This window comes from Odocoileus virginianus, chromosome 20 (genome assembly GCF_023699985.2).
Source record: "Odocoileus virginianus isolate 20LAN1187 ecotype Illinois chromosome 20, Ovbor_1.2, whole genome shotgun sequence".
Lineage (NCBI taxonomy): Eukaryota > Metazoa > Chordata > Mammalia > Artiodactyla > Cervidae > Odocoileus > Odocoileus virginianus.
The window spans coordinates 15,293,107-15,309,125 of NC_069693.1; the positions used below are offsets into that span (position 1 = coordinate 15,293,107).

Genomic DNA, 16,019 nt, shown 5'->3' on the forward strand with positions numbered 1-16,019 from the left:
AGACGTCACCTGTGACGTCACAGAGGAGGCTGTGTGAAGGCCCAGTCCCAGTCCAGGCACGTGGCTGCGGCCGTGTACCACCCTTCCAAGACCAGCCCTGGCGTCTCAATGGAATCCAACATTTTGCACTGGCCTTCAAAGCCCTTTCTCTGTTCTGTTCTTCTCCTTGGGCACACAGGCTCTATGCTCTTCTGGACCCTCTTCTGAATAGTTATCCTCGCTATTTCTTTTTGCCTGGAAGTCCTGTATTTATTCATTCGTTCTGGTATTCATTCAAGTTCTTCCCTTGGCAGCCTCTTGGTTTCCCTCAGGTGCCACGCTCTAAGAGAGTTCCTCCTGACTCCACATCTAAAGTTCACTCCTTTCTCAGCCACTATCTGCCATGACCATTACTCCCTCCATCTACCCGTCATCCAGGAATCCTTGTTTGACTTCCCATCCTGGGTTACATGTGAAAATGTGCCCAACTGCTCTAGGGTTATACTCTATAATTTTCTTTTCCTCTAAGCATGTGTCTCTCTCTAAAGATCATTTTATTTATCCATTTTTTTCTTGCAAATTGTCTCTGCCCATTAGAGGCCTTGCCTGCCTTTGTCACTTTTATATCCCATTGACTAGAAGAATGGTACTTAAAAGGTGCTCGCTCAAAAAATAATTCCAGAATGAATGAATAAATGTAACCTCCTGAGGTTTCTTCTGATGCCCAAACTTGAGTCCTATCCTCTCACACATGTTGTTCTTTTCCTGATGGCTTTTCATATATTTAGTTTACCATGATACAGTTACTCATTTACCTGTTCATTGTCTCCCTGTTGGGCCCATTGTTTTCTGTTTTGTTCGTCACTGGTCCTCCAGCTCCTGTGCCTGACACAAAGCAGGCTTTCATCAAACATTCTGGGAGTAACACAAGGACAGATGGCTCCCTTCCCCCAAAGTGTGGGGTGTGGGGGCTTGCTTGCTCATCTGTGACTCACAGACAGGTACCTTCACCTGTAGGGCCAGTTGACACACAGCTGTGACCAAGATTTAGGGGGGATTTGGGCCAGGAGGGAGTCATCATCCCAGAGAGAGGTGTGGAAGCAAGAAAGGGCAGAATGACATAACCTCTTCCTTCCCCTAACCTCCGTAAGGACTCAGTTTGCTAAGCATCTGCCATGAGACAGAGCAAGGGTGAGGCCCTCCTGCTTGGATGGGAAAGGTGAAACTGAAAATAAGTTGAGTGAACAGTTGGGGAGATGTCAACAAACCCAGACCAAAAAACAGAACAGAGGTGGGGGGTGCCGGATTTAACATGTATAGCAAGGTGGAGGAAAAGTGTGTACAAATAAAACCAGGACTGAAAAGGGACTGATTTTGTATAACTTTGCAATAATAGATATGAAAAACTAGATGCAGTAAAAATGTTCTTAGAAAATATGAGGGATCAAAACTGGTATAAAAAGAAATGGTGGGACTTCCCTGGTCTGGGAAGATCCCACAAGCCTCGGGCCAATTAAGCCCGTGCACTGCAACTATTGTGCACAGTAACTACCGAAGCCCACAAGCCCTGGATATTGAGCTCCACAACTAGAGAAGTCACCACAATGAAAAGCCTGGACACTGCAACTAGAGAAAACACATGCCCAGCGACACAGACCCAGCACCACCAAAAAAAAAAAAAAAAGAAGGGAAATGGCAAATCTGCATAGGCCAATAACAAGAGAAGAAACAAGGAGTTAAGATCTATCCTTCCAAAGGGTGACTCAGATCCCAATGATTTTATGGGCAAGATGTGCTGAGGCCCTGGGAACAAATACTTGCCATTCTACAGGACCTAGTGCAGAGCCTAAGTGGAGCTGGGAAGCCTAGTGGCAGCTCCTGTGCTGAGAGGCTCTGAGTAGGGCCTGGGCTCTGAGGCCCCATGGAGTGGCAGGCACACTCTGTGTACCCACATTGCACACTTCGTGGGAGTGCTGTGGGGATGCTGTGACAGCTCAGCCCCTGAAGCCTCCACTACCACTCTAGGAAACAGCAGAGAAAGGACAACTCCAGGTTAATCTCATATATGGAGATAGATGCCAAAGTCCTGAGTTAAATAGTCCAAGTAAGAATGAATGGTTTTTCCAGTAGTCATGTACAGATGTGAGAGTTGGACTATAAAGAAGGTTGAGCACAAAGAATTGATGCTTTCGAACTGTGGTGTTGGAGAAGACTCTTGAGAGTCCCTTGGAAAGCAAGGAGATCAAACCAGTCAGTCCTAAAGGAAATCAACCCTGACTATTCATTGAATAGACTGATGCTGAAGCTCCAATACTTTGGCCACCTGATGCAAAGAGCCGACTCACTGGAAAATACCCTGATGCTGGGAAGGATTGAGGGCAGGTGGAGAAGGGGGTGACAGAGGACGAGATGGTTGGATGGCATCTCCAACTCAATGGGTATGCGTTTGAGCAAAGATAGTGAAGAACAGGGAAGCCTGATGTGTTGCAGTCCATGGGGTCGCAAAGAGTCGGACGTGACTGAGTGACTGAACGACAACAATGAGAACTACGCACTGAAGGGAAGGATGGAGACTGACAGAAGATGGTAGGATGGGGCGGGGCGAGGAACCAAGTACATTTCTGAAAGAGAAACTCCACCTTTCAATCTCGGGGCAGATTAAGATTCTGAAGCTCACCCTTCCCCACCTAGCAACCTCCCAGCCCGGGAAACTCCCTCATTCTGGTGCTGGACAAGGGCAGGAAAGCAACACCTGAGGTTGCCCAGAGATTTGACTATATCCTTGGACTGTGAAACCCACTTGGTGAGCACAAGCTTGGAGCAGTGGCACAATTAATCATGGTCCATGGGCAGAACCTAGAGAAGGCAGAACCCCCTGGCTTTCTGGGTCTGGATGCCTGGATCTGAAATGGGGCCCTGGGTCCTCCGGGGGGAGTGGATCTTGTCGCCCTTGTTGAGCAAAGCCTGAAAACACGTGCAGATTCTTGCCACACCTGGGCACCCACATGCATAGCTCTGCTGCCCCCACCTGCTCACACCCAGCACATTCCTTCGTGCCTGGGCTGCCCACCTGTAGACCCACCTTCGCCCCCTCCCCCAGGCTCTCCCCTTGGCACCAAAACCCAAATGTCTTTCACCCTGGCACCCAACTGTATTCACCCACTGGCTGTCATCCTTCTAGTCCCTCTGAACCAGCTCTACAGACCCACCAAGGACAGGCCTACCATCACCCCCTGCCCTTCACTCTGATGTCCTGCTCCACACCGAGGCCAAACTCTCAGCTGTTTCTGTCTCCAGCCCTTGCCAGTATGTCAACACTTGGGACTTCAGGTTGGGACTTAGGAGGCCTCAGGGGGAGGAGGGAAGAAGGGATGAGCTCCTGGCCCCCAGCCCAGGTTCTGGCTGACTGACTCCTGCTGCCCTGGGTCTTCGGCTCCTCCCTGTGGCTGCCTCAACCGGCTTTTCAAGAGACACTGCGTCCTGTCCCAGCTCATGGCAATCAGTCCTCTGCCCTTGCCCAAGGGCTGGGAGGTAGGGCAAGAATGTGTTTCTGGTTCCAAAATCTGCCACCCTCACCAAGGGACCTGATGCTGTTCTGGGGACGCATACAAACTTCCCTCCTTCATGTTCTGAGACCCAGGCTCAGGCCTGGACTCTCATCCCCTGGTGTGTTCTAATCCATCCATTGTTCAACCTACAAATGTTTACTAAATGTTCTTGAAGCTCAGGATGTAGCATGACCAACACAGACAAAGGCCCTCTGAAAGTCTACAAACTGATAGGGGTGTGTGTGTGTGTGGGGGGGTGTATGTGCTCAGTCATGTCTGACTCTTTGCAATCCCATGGACTGTAGCCCCCCAGGCTCCTCTGTCCATGGGGATTCAGCAGGCAAGAATACTGGAGTGGGTTGCCATGCCCTCCTCCAGGGGATCTTCCCAGCCCAGGGATCGAACCGAGATCTCCTGCATTGGCAGGCGGGTTCTTTACCACTGCGCCACCTGGGAAGCGTACAATCTGATAGGTGAGACAGACAATAAAAAATAATTTCGGATTGTGGTAAGAGCTATAAAAAGTAAAGGATGGCATTACAGAGTATAACTGGGGGAGGGCCAGGGAAGGGTGTTTTGAGAAGGTGACATCTGAGGCAAGAAGAGAGTGAGGAGGAATCCAGCCTGTGAAAATCTGAGTTCTTCATTCCAGGCAGAGAGAAGAGCAAATGTCAAGGGCATGAGGCAGCAATGAGCTTGGTGTGTTTGAGGACCAAAGAGAAGACCTGTGTGGCCGGAGCATAGTAAGTGCGGGGGACGGGGGTCAACAAGCAACAATCAGAGCAAGGTCTAATGATTGCTTCCACTTCCTGGGGGGTGCTTCTGGCCCCTGCTCCCCATCTTTTCAGACTCTTGTTGCTGGGAAAGGTGGATCCTTAGGTCCCTGAGAGGAGTGAAGATGCTGAAGAACCAGCCAGGGTCCTAGGGATGGAGGGTGACTGAAGATGGGGTTGGGAGAGATGAAGCCTGGATAGTAACTGAGGAATGAAAAGAGCAGGTGATTGAAAGGACAGACATCTGGGCTCTGGGGTGGAGGGCGCGAGCTGGGCAAGGAGCAAAGATGCCGCGTGAGTCTTCTCCATTCATGACTCACCCTCTCTTCCTCCTCTTCTCATTGCTCAACCCCAGATCTCCCTGGGAAATACCTCCCTGACTGGGGACTAAGTACCTCACAGGGTAATTGAGTCATGAGGGGTGGAGAAGAGCAAGGGAGGCAGAGGATAAATAGCAGCTTTGCCTCCCTGGCTCTTCTCTGCATCCTCCCCGCTTGCCCAACAATATGCATCTTGCCAGTTTGCTCAGCTCCTGCTCCCTCCTGCTGCTACTGGGGGCCCTGCCTGGATGGGCGGCCAACAATGACCCCATTGAGAAGGTCATTGAAGGGATCAACCGAGGGCTGAGCAATGCAGAGAGAGAGGTGGACAAGGCCCTGGAAGGCATCAACAATGGAATCACTCAAGCTGGAAGGGAAGTGGAGAAAGTTTTTAATGGACTCAGCAGTGTGGGGAACCAGGCCGGCAAGGAGCTGGACAAGGGCATCCAGGGGCTCAACCACGGCTTGGACAAGGTAGCCCATGGAATCAACAATGGCATCGGACACACAGGAAAGGAAGCAGAGAAGCTTGCTCATGGGGTCAACCATGCTGCTGGACAGGTTGGGAAGGAGGCAGACAAAGTGATTCAGGGGGTCCATCATGGGGCCAACCAGGCGGGAAGTGATGCAGGGAGGTTTGGCCAGGGGGCCCACCATGCTGCCGGGCAGGCTGGGAACGAGGCAGAAAAGTTTGGCCAGGGGGTCCACCATGCTGCTGGGCAGGCTGGGAGCGAGGCAGAAAAGTTTGGCCAGGGGGTCCACCATGCTGCTGGGCAGGCTGGGAGCGAGGCAGAAAAGTTTGGCCAGGGGGTCCACCATGCTGCTGGGCAAGCTGGGAAAGAGGCAGAGAAGTTTGGTCAGGGGGTCCACCATGCTGCTGGGCAGTTTGGGAAAGAGGCAGAGAAGTTTGGCCAGGGGGTCCACCATGCTGCTGGGCAGGCTGGGAAAGAGGCAGAGAAGTTTGGCCAGGGGGTCCACCATGCTGCTGGGCAGGCTGGGAAAGAGGGAGAAAAAATAGTCCAGGGGGTTCATCATGGAGTGAATCAGGCTGGGAAGGAGGCAGAGAAGTTTGGCCAGGGGGTCCACCATGCTGCTGGGCAGGCTGGGAAAGAGGGAGAAAAAATAGTCCAGGGGGTTCATCATGGAGTGAATCAGGCTGGGAAGGAGGCAGAGAAGTTTGGCCAGGGGGTCCACCATGCTACTGGGCAGTTTGGGAATGAGGCAGAGAAGTTTGGTCAAGGAGTCCACCATGCTGCCGGGCAGACTGGGAAAGAGGGAGAAAAAATAGTCCAGGGGGTCCAACATGGAGTGAATCAGGCTGGGAAGGAGGCAGAAAAGTTTGGCAAGGATGTTCATTATGCTGCTGGGCAGGCTGGGAAAGAGGGAGAAAAAATAGTTCAGGGGGTCCAACATGGAGTGAATCAGGCTGGGAAGGAGGCAGAAAAGTTTGGTCAGGGAGTCCACCATGCCGTTGACCAGGCTGGAAAGGAGGCGGGTAAAGTGGCTCAAGGGGTCCATGATGGGGTCAACCAGGCCGGCAAGGAGGCAGAGAAATTGGGCCACGGGGTCAACCATGCTGCTGGCCAGGCTGGAAAGGAAGCGGAGAAACTTGGCCAAGGTGTCCACCATGCTGCAGGCCAGGCCGGGAATGTTCATAATGGGGTCAACCAAGCCGGCAAGGAGGCCAACCAGCTGCTGAATGTAGGTGAACAGGGGTGGGGAAATGGGGAGAAGGGTGTTGGGGGAGGGAGAGGTTCAACCCTTGGGACATTTGGGGAGCCCTCGTCACCATCATTTGGTGAAAGGAGCTTGGGCGGCTAAGCTTGGGGGAAGCTTGGTCTTCCCACTCTCCATCTCCCTTACAAAGGAGCTGGTGGCCAACCAGTCAGACGGATTAAGCCGTCTTATCTGCAAAGCCCTGTATCAGAGAGTGTGGATGGTACTCCAGCCCCACCTCCAGGGAGCTACCCTCCCAGTGAAGGTGATCGGTAGGGAGGAGCACAGTCTCCCCTGGGGAACAGGAAGCAGTTACTGAGGCCAAGCTCTATTATGGAGCAAAGAGAACGAGTGTTGAGAAAACCCAGGACGTCAGCATGAGCTTGAAGACTAGCATTGGGAGATAAGTCCCCTCTGTTTAATTTTCATAGCAAGCCTCTGAGGTAGTCAGGGTAAGGGTGCTGACTCCCTGATTCTCAGATAAGGAACCAGAAGCTCAGCGAGGTTTGAGGGACTTGCCAAGGTCACGTGGCTAGCATACAGCCTTGGTGAATCGCAAGTTAGGCTTCTTTCTCTTTCTCCACACTGCCCTGTCAGAGGAGGCCTTCCAGAGGATCTTTCTTCCTTTCTTCCTTCCTTCGTTTCTTTCTTTCTCCATGCCATGTAGCATGGGCTTCTCTGGTGGCTCAGATGGTAAAGAATTTGCCTGCAAGACCAAAGACCTGAGTTCGATCCCTGGGTTGGGAAGATCGCCTGGAGAAGGGCATGGCAACCCACTCCAGTATTCTTGCCTGGAGAATCCCCATGGACAGAGGAGCCTGGTGGGTTACAGTCTGTGGGATTACAAAGAGTTGGACATGACGGAGCAGCTAAGCATAGCAAGCATAGTCATGTGGCATATGGGATCTTAGTTCCCAACCAGGGATCCAAGTCCCACCTCCTGCATTGGAAGTTCGGAGTCTTAACCACTGGATCACCAGGGAGACTTCCTGGGGGATTTCTGGTCCCCACTTAGGTAGAGGGGACACATACCAGGAGGCAGGCTGCACCACCGGCGGCATTACGGGCACCAAGGAGGAACAAGAGAAGGCTGACCCCTGCCTGCCCCAGTTCCCCACTCCCCACTCTCCATGCGGGGTCTTGGGACACCAGCTTGCAGACTGGCCCAGGCCTCGAAAGCTGCCAGCCACGGAGCCAGGGATGGGTGGGTGCAGAGAAAGGAACTATGTTGAAAGTGTGCAGGGTAAGGGAGAGGGCTGTGAGTCAGATGCCAGGATTCACTGAATAGAGCCCAAGAGAGGGTGGTTTGTTTGGGTATTCAAGGCTAGCAGCAGCAGTGCAGAGGCGGAGGCACTGCTGAGAGTCTGGGGAGGATTCAGGATAGGAATCAACCCGAGTTAATGATCAAGCTGCAGTGTGTGTAGACGAGTGTGTTAGAAGTCAGGGTGGAGGTTAAACTATGGTCCTGGTATTTGTGTGGCTCCTCTGGGCTCCCTTTCCAGTGGGGCCCCTTCTTAGTGACTAAGAACATCTCATTAACCAGAACAAAAGGGAATTGAGGGAAGACTGACCAGTAAGGGCAGACATGGTTCCTGGCTTCTCCTCCCATCTCTCAAGGAATTCCCACAGCCGCGTGGGCTTCGGGTTTTCTTCCTGGACAGTATGGGTCGGCGGGTGATCTTATGCCTCCCACCCCAGCCCCATTCACCCGAGGGGAAACGGGCCACCGGGGAAAAGGAAATTGGGAGACCCTCAAGGTCTGGGGGGTTGTAATGACAGTCTGGGCTTTGTCCACAGAATGGTCATCCAGGCGGATCCACCGCCCAGCACGGAGGGGCCGCAACCACAACCTTAACATCTGGAGTAAGTCTCGAGCACACAGCGTGGACTTGGAGGGTGGTGTGCAGGGTGCGGAGGCTCTCCTCGGGTGGCAGGTGGGACAGATGCTGGGGACTGACTCTCTTGTCCTTGAATTTCAGGCTTCGGTCAACAAGCCCTTCATGGCCTTGTCAGTCCTGTGGAAGGTGAGTGCCCAGGTGGTTTCTGGGAGACGTTCCCATACCCCCTCCCATCACCCGTTCGTTGAGAGCTGCACTGCAGACAGACACTCAGGCTCTGCAGAGGCCAGCCAACCTGTTTCCCAGCTCTGGTCTGCCTTACCTCCCTGCTCTCTGCCCTTCACATCCTGCGCTCACCTTTTGGGCTCTTTCCATTCCCATCCAAGCAGAAGAGACCTCCAGGCATCCCTATGCATCTAGGAGCTGGGGGGAGGGGGCTGCCGAAACCTTCCTGCGCGTGCCCATCACCACCCGCCTTGGCATCTCCTGTCACACCCCCTCCCTTCACTGTGACTTCCTTGGCTGCCTTGTCCCTGCTGTCTTGTGGCAACATCCTGGGTGGCAGGAACCCCAGCCCTGTCCCTGGTGGACAGCAAGTCCCTCCCCATCCCCACCCATACCCCCCACCAGGCTAAAGGCTCCTCTGGGATCCTGGGCCTCCCTCTAGACCCAAAGAGAAGTCTGTGCTCAGTACATTCAGCGGCCTGAAACTGGATCCAATGGGTGAGGGTGTGGAACAGCCCTAAGACTATGCCAGAAACTCAGAGACACACCCATGTTTATTCCCGGGCTCTGGAGGTGGTGGAGGATCCTCTCAGGCAAAGCAGACAAGGCTTCTCAGTCTCTGCTGAGGCTCCTGGCACCTGTGTCTGGGTGGACCGGCTCCCAGTTCTTCCTGAGTCTAGGTGCCGCCTTCCTTAAGATAGTCCCTGGAACAGAAGCAATTCCTGGCTGGAGTAGCTAGGCTCCCTTTCACCTCTCTAGGGGGTGTGAGGGTGCAGGACTCTGTATCCACTCCCTCTTTCCTTCTCTCCTCCAGAGCGTCACCAGCATCATTCCCTAAGCTGATGAACTGACCTGGTTGAAGAGACTGACGTTCCTATTGTCATATCCGCTGAAGTGACCTGAAGGAGCTGGGGCCCGCAGGGCGGGGTGGGGGGTGGGGAAGGGAAGGGGGAGGGTGGATTTCTAGAGTCCCTTAAGGGGTCAATACTGAGACTTGTGAATAAATACAACACACTGTGTAACCTCATGGTCCGCTGTGCTCCCTAAGCGGGGAATATGTGGGAGGAGGCTTGTCTTTCCTCCTCTTTCTACTTTGCTGGAGGAGCTGGGAGTCTGAGGCACAGGATGGGTGGAGCTGGAGATTTCGGGCTGATCTGATGGAAGAGGGTGGTTACAGGGACAGGTTATGCTTCACTACTGCAAAGTTTGTGCTTGGCACCGGGAGGAAATCCATGCAGGAAAAGCCCCTCTGGGCCAGTAGTGGGGACAGGAGCACCCAGGGCAAAAATGGCAGGAACCTTGGTGGAGCCCAAAAAGTTAGCATCCTCATTTAGGGGTGTGGCACCAAAGGAATACCAATAGTAACCTGTGTGTATTGTGTAATTAAGGCATGCTAGGCTCCCCGTGCATTATATGCATGATCTCAGCGAATCCTCTCAATTGACCAGTTAGGTAAGAGGTACTGCTATTGCCCCATTTTATAAAAAATCACACGGAGGTTCAGGCAAGTTAAGAAACACGACCAAAGTCACACAACAAGTGGAGGGAGAACCAGCCACAAAGGATATTCTGAAAACCCAGAGGTCTTTTGCTGTTTATTTTTTTTTAACATTTTAAAAATATTTTATTTTTGGTTGCACTGGGTCTTTGTTGCTTCGAGCAGGCTCTCTCTCGTTGTGGAAAGTGGGGGCTATTCTCTCATCATGATGGGTGGGCTTCTCATTGCAGTGGCTTCTCTTGTTTCCGGAGCACAGGCTCTAGGGTGTGCCAGCTTCCGGAGGTGCAGTTCATGGGCTAAATAGTTGTGGCTCCTGGGCTCTAGGGCACCACCTCAGTAGTTGTGGCGCACGGGCTTGGCTGCTCTGTGGCTTGTTGGACCTTCTCGAGGACCAGGGATCAAACCTGTATCCCCTGCATTGGCAGGCAGATTCTTATCCACTGTACCACCACCGAAGTCCTCTTGCTGTTTAGTATCAGTAGGGAGGGGACTCAGTGAATAAGGAGAGAGGAAGGAGGTACACGTGTGAGGCCTTCTCTCTGGTAGGACCACAGAGGGCTCAGGGGGAAGGCACCCTGAGGACAGGAGGGAGGCCTCTTTCTGAGAGGAATGGTGAGACACAAAGCCCCGTCCGTCTTCAGATCTGTGGATGGCTCAAAGCCCGGAGCAATGATGCTAGCAACTACTATATACTGAGCATGCAGTGGTTCCAGGTACCATATGAAAGATCCTCTACAACCACTGAAGCTTCCTGCAACCCAAAGGATATGATCTACACTGTATGGATGAGGAAGTTGAGGCTCTGAGCAGCCAGGCCACTTACCTGGGATAACCCGTGAGAAAGTAGCAGGCCTGTCTATTGCCAGAACCTGACCTTGCCCAGTTGCCTATAAAGTCTGTAGAATGCTCACCTAGCATGGGCGGAGTTCTGGGAGACCGTGTGCCTGTGGGCCATGTCCTTCCCCTCCAGGGGCCACCACTTCCTCCCAGATAAGGGGGGGGGGGGTGGCGGGTGTTTGCAAGAGAGGACTACAAACATGGCTTCCAGCTCCAAAATTCTATCAACTGTGGGACCAGAAATAGAGACAATGTTTTTGCCCTTGGGGAATTTAGAGGCTTCCTGGGAAGGCTTCCTCAATGGCTCAGCGGGTAAAGAATCTGCCTGCAAAGCAGGAGACACGGGACATGATGTGTCTTCCCGATCCCTGGGTCGGGAAGATCCCCTGGAGGAGGAAATGGCAACCCACTCCACCCACTCCAGTATTCTTGCCTGGAGAATTCCATGGACAGAGGAGCCTGGCGGACTCCAGTCCGTGGGGGCACAAAGAGCTGGGCACACCTGAGTGATGAAGCACAAAGCACAAACAGCATTTGAAAACAAATACAAAATGATGTATCAATAAGGACTAAGTGACGCACCAGGGACAGAGGGGCCTCACATGCACAGTAAAGGTAATGTTCTTACACTTCATATTCTCTGTGTTTTTCCTTGTTTGTAGAATACCACTATTTTATTTTATTATTTATTTTTTTTGGCCTTGCTCCCTCCCCAACCAGAGATAGAACCCAGGCCCCCAGCAGTGGAAGCGTGGAGTCCCAGCCACTGGACCACCAGGGAAGTCCCTGCTTAAACAACATATGCTCCTTTTCTTCCCTGGCAATATCTTAAGTGCAAAAATGAAAGAATTTTACAGTGGATGCCTGCATCCTCACCACTTGGATTCCACCATGAACATATGACTATGCTTGCTTTATCACATTTCCACTCAACACACACCAAGCCATCTAGCCATGTATTGATACTTTTTCTTCTTTTGCTATACAGTAGGTCCTTGTTGGTTATACATTTTAAATATAGCAGTGTATACATGTCCATCCCAAACTCCCTAACCGTCCCTTCCCCTGATCCTTCTGCTCGGGTACTGATACATTTTTGATGCTTTTCAAAGTAAATCCCAGAGCTTTGTTTCTGGCATTTCAATAGACAGAAGCATTCATTTCTATTGGGTTGGCCAAAAAGTTCATTTGGTTTTAAGTAACAATAAAAGACACATTTTTCATTTTCACAAGGACTCTATTGAACAATTATTCACTAACCAAACGAACTTTTTGGCCAACTCAATACCACATGTTTCCTACACATGTGGGAACAGAGGGTCTATTCTGTATTGAACATCCTTTCACCTGGTCTGGAAGAACCCCTTCTGAGTGGGGAATCATTCTTTCAGAAAGTAAAAGCTTTCGTTGATTCTATTTGCCCCCATTTTCTTGCTAGGTTGGCTTGAATGGAGTTCCTGAAAGTGCCAAAGAGATATAGGATAAAGCTGGGGGTCAGTCCTGGGAGGCTTCTGGAAGACAGGAGTTGAGCCAGATCTGAAGATTACAAGAGGCATGGCTGAGTCCTGCCTCGAGGCCTGGCGGGCTCTGCTTCCTCTGCTAGGGACGTTCACCCTGCCTATCTGTCCTTTCCGGCCTCCCCGTCTGAACAAAGGGCTATCTCTGATACTCTCCCATAGTGCACTGATCCTGGTCTTCAAGGTGTTGCGCCAAACTGTAATTACATACTTGTGTGTGCGTGTGCATGCTCAGTCGCTTCAGTCGTGTCCAACGCTTTGTGACCCAATGGACTGTAGCCTGCCAGCTGCCTCTGTTCATGGGGATTCTCCAGGCAAGAATACTGGAGTGGGTTGCCATGCCCTTCTCCAGGCGATCTTCCCAACCCAGGGATTGAACCCACATTTTCTGCACTGCAGGCAGATTCTTTACCCACTGAGCCACCTGGGAAGCGTGCAATTATCTCCTTACCTGTTTCATATCCATTTCCCCTAGACTAAGAGGTTCCGGAAGAGGGGTCGAGGCCAGGCCCAGGTGTCTGGCAATTAGTAGAGGGGAGGCTACCGGCTGGAGCAGACTTGGGATGTATAAGCAAGAAGCCCAAAGCTGGGTCAGACAGGGAGAGTCAGGCAAGGGAGTCAGAAAGAGAGGAGGCCAGTTGCGGAGGCTGTGGAAGAACAGGGAGAGGAGACTGGGTGGGACCGTCACCTCCAGCTTTTATTAGGTGTTCATTCTGGACTCAGCATTTACAGACATGATTCAGTCACCCTCATAACCTCCCCTGAGGCGGGTCCCACAATCACCCCCTTAGAGACGCTGAAGCCGAGGCTCAGAGAAGGGAGAGAGTTGATGGAGGCCACCCAGCTAGTAGGCAGTGATGGCTGGCTCCTTGACCCAAGCACTTTCCTGTCGGGCATCTCTGCTCGAGGGGCGGCGGCGGGCTTCCCTGTGACCCTGGGTGGGGAAGGGCTACTTTAAATAAGTTCCCCGTACCAAGTTGCTTCTTTTTGGGGGTGGGGGAGTGGGAAGCACATTGCTTGTGGGATCTTAGTTCCTGGACCAGAGATTGAACCTGTGACCCCCACAGTGGAAGTGGGGAGTCCTAACCACTGGACTGCTAGGGAATTCCCCAAATAAGTCCTCTTTAAAAGTAAATTTCTGCCTTTGGCCCATTCAGGGGGTACCTGTGCCTGTGCATGTGTCTTAAAATTAAACAACTGCCAGAAAAGTATTCCAACAGCAGTGATGTGTCTGACACTAGCAAGAACATATTTCGAGTATTCTTATGCGCCAGGCACCGTCCTAAGCTCTTTGCGCCTGTTACCTTGTGTCATCCTTGTATCCACCCCTCTTGCAGTAAGTAAGTAATCAAGTCAGGATTTGAGCATGGGCTCCAGGACAGGATAGGTGAGCCAGCAGCCACCAGTCTGAGGCCCAGGACCCCGCAGAGGGGAGCAGAGTTACCACCGAGCCCTGAGCCCCATGTCCACTCCATCCTTGAGTCCGGCCTCCGGCCTCCCCCCGAAGCCTCCTCCCTGGCCTCTTTACACCTCAGACCCACGCCCACCCCAGTCTGTTGCTCAGTTAAACATCTGAATCAGGTCACAACCTTCCTTGGTTCGCAGCCCTTGGCTGGTTCTACCTCATTAGGAGTCAAAGTCCTCACCATAGTCCCCAAAGTTCCACAGTCTGGCCTGGTTGTGTCTGGCTTCAACCGCTCACATTTCCCCTCTGCAGCAGCCACAGTGGTCCTCAAACAGAATAAGCAGGCTCCCGCCTCAGGGCCTTTGCCTATTTTCTCTGCTTGGAGTCCCCAGGTTCCAGATACTCTTATGGCTCACTCCCAATTCTTTTCAGTCTTGGGTCATACATCACACCTCAAAGAGCCTTTTCCTGACCACGCTATTTAAAACACTATGAGGGGGTTCCCTGGTGGCCAGTGGTTAGGACTCTGCATTTTCACTGCTGTGACCTGGGTTCAATCCCTGGTTGGGGAACTAAGATCCTGCCAGCCAGGAGGCACAGTCAAGAAAACAAAAAACTCCAAACTAAAACAAACCCCAAACTCCATCTTGTCTATTTCCTCACCCCCTTGTATCTTTCTTTATAAGACTCTTCATCACCTGATATGTTCATTGTCCAATCTCCCCTCAGTGAAAGTGAGTTCCCCAAGGAGGGAGGTTTTCATGATCTTGTTCCATGCTGTACTCCATGCCTAGAACAGGCATGACACAGAGAAAGCACTCAATAAACACTTGTTGAATGAATGAAGTAGTGAATTAGAGAGAAAAGCTGAGATCAGAGAGTCTAGGCATATCAGATTTGTGGATACTGTTATGCATAAAAGAAGAGAAGAGGCATGGAGCTGTAGGAGAAAAGGCTGTTTGGAGTCAGATCTAGGTCAGATTCTGACAGCTCCATTTTGCCATGGTCTTGTATATGATTTTGTATGTGTGTTAAACAGCTCACGACCTCAGTTACCTCATCTGTAAAATGGGAATAATATCTATCGAGATTATAGTGGGGACTAAATGAGGTCATTCATGTGAAAGCACCTAGTCTTCTGTTTATTAAATACCCAACAGGTATTTAATACACAACAGGTATTTAATAAACATGCCTTCAGACTGATTCGAAGTGACCCCTCAGGTCCACAGATGTCTGCGGGCAGTATTTTTCCAGAAGGTAGAAATGGGACTACTGGTGGCATGGGAGAATTTAGATGGCTTGTGAACAGGGCTTTGAATAAGTCTGAATCAAAAAGTGAGAAACTTCACTGTTTTCTTAAAATGTTTAAGAAACTTTCTGATTAGGTGAAGAAGGAGACTCCATTTCTGTGCTGGTGGGCTCAGAACACCTCTCTCAGATGTGCTAATCTTTTTTTTTTTTTTTAAACAAGAGGATACAGGAACTGTCTCCAGATATAATGTAATACAATTGCTTGCTTCTCACTTTGTTTTTTTGTACTTTGTATTTATGGGCCAGTGATCCTGGCTTTCTACTTAGAGTAGTGATATAAAGTATTCTCTTAAAATATACTTAAGAAGGTAAGCTGGCCTCAAAAAGGAGAGAGAAAGAAGAAAGAAGAAGGATCAGGGCAGCTTTATGCCATGGTGAGGATGTCCCATGAGGGAAGTGTGGGAAGGAGTCTTGGAGGTGGCAAGCATGTGTGCCGCCTCCTGCCCCAAGGTCCTGTGGGGGTGGGGGGTGGTGTGGGCTGTCCATCACTAACCCCGGAGGCCTCAAATTTGCTCTTGCTCTCTGACCCTCACAGGACCCCTGAGCAAAACCCAAACCAATTTTACCCAGAGAAGAATGAAGGTTCTGAAAACCAGGGGAGGGTCTCAGGCATCAAGAAGACAGAGTACGCTGGGAAGCAGGCTCAGGAGCGAGCCAGCCTGGGCTGGGCTTTGCCACTATTGCACGCTTAATGTCCTTCTGAACACCAAGTTCTCTGCCCCTAAGTGGGGGTAATGATAGGACCGATTCTTCCAGGGCTGTCTGAGCCTTAAAGCTCTTAGTCCAGTGCGGGGCACATACAAAGCCGTGGATCAACTGCAGCCACGAAGACGACGACGACTACTATTGTATTACCATCTCCACTATTATTATCATTAAAGAGTCAACGATGGAAAAATAGGGAAGTAGGAAGGAGAAGCAGAGGACAGGCGGTGTTTACATCGTGAGAGGTGATGGATGTTACAAGTTGGGGTGCGGGTGCTGGGGTGGAGAGAGACTGACTGAGAGACATTGAGAAAGGCAGGTGGAAACTGGCCCCTCCTAACTGG

The 16,019-nt window shown here is 51.4% G+C and overlaps 1 protein-coding gene across 1 annotated transcript; it reads left to right on the forward strand.

Annotated features, from left to right (window-relative positions):
* The first annotated feature begins 4,362 nt into the window (after nt 1-4,362).
* SBSN (suprabasin) lies at nt 4,363-9,421 on the forward strand. Its single transcript, XM_070451870.1, has 5 exons — nt 4,363-5,613; nt 5,668-6,321; nt 8,134-8,199; nt 8,316-8,360; nt 9,214-9,421. Exons 1-5 carry the CDS (start codon nt 4,807-4,809, stop codon nt 9,235-9,237), a joined length of 1,596 nt encoding a protein of 531 aa, XP_070307971.1. The 5' UTR covers nt 4,363-4,806; the 3' UTR covers nt 9,238-9,421.
* The last annotated feature ends 6,598 nt before the right edge of the window (nt 9,422-16,019 follow it).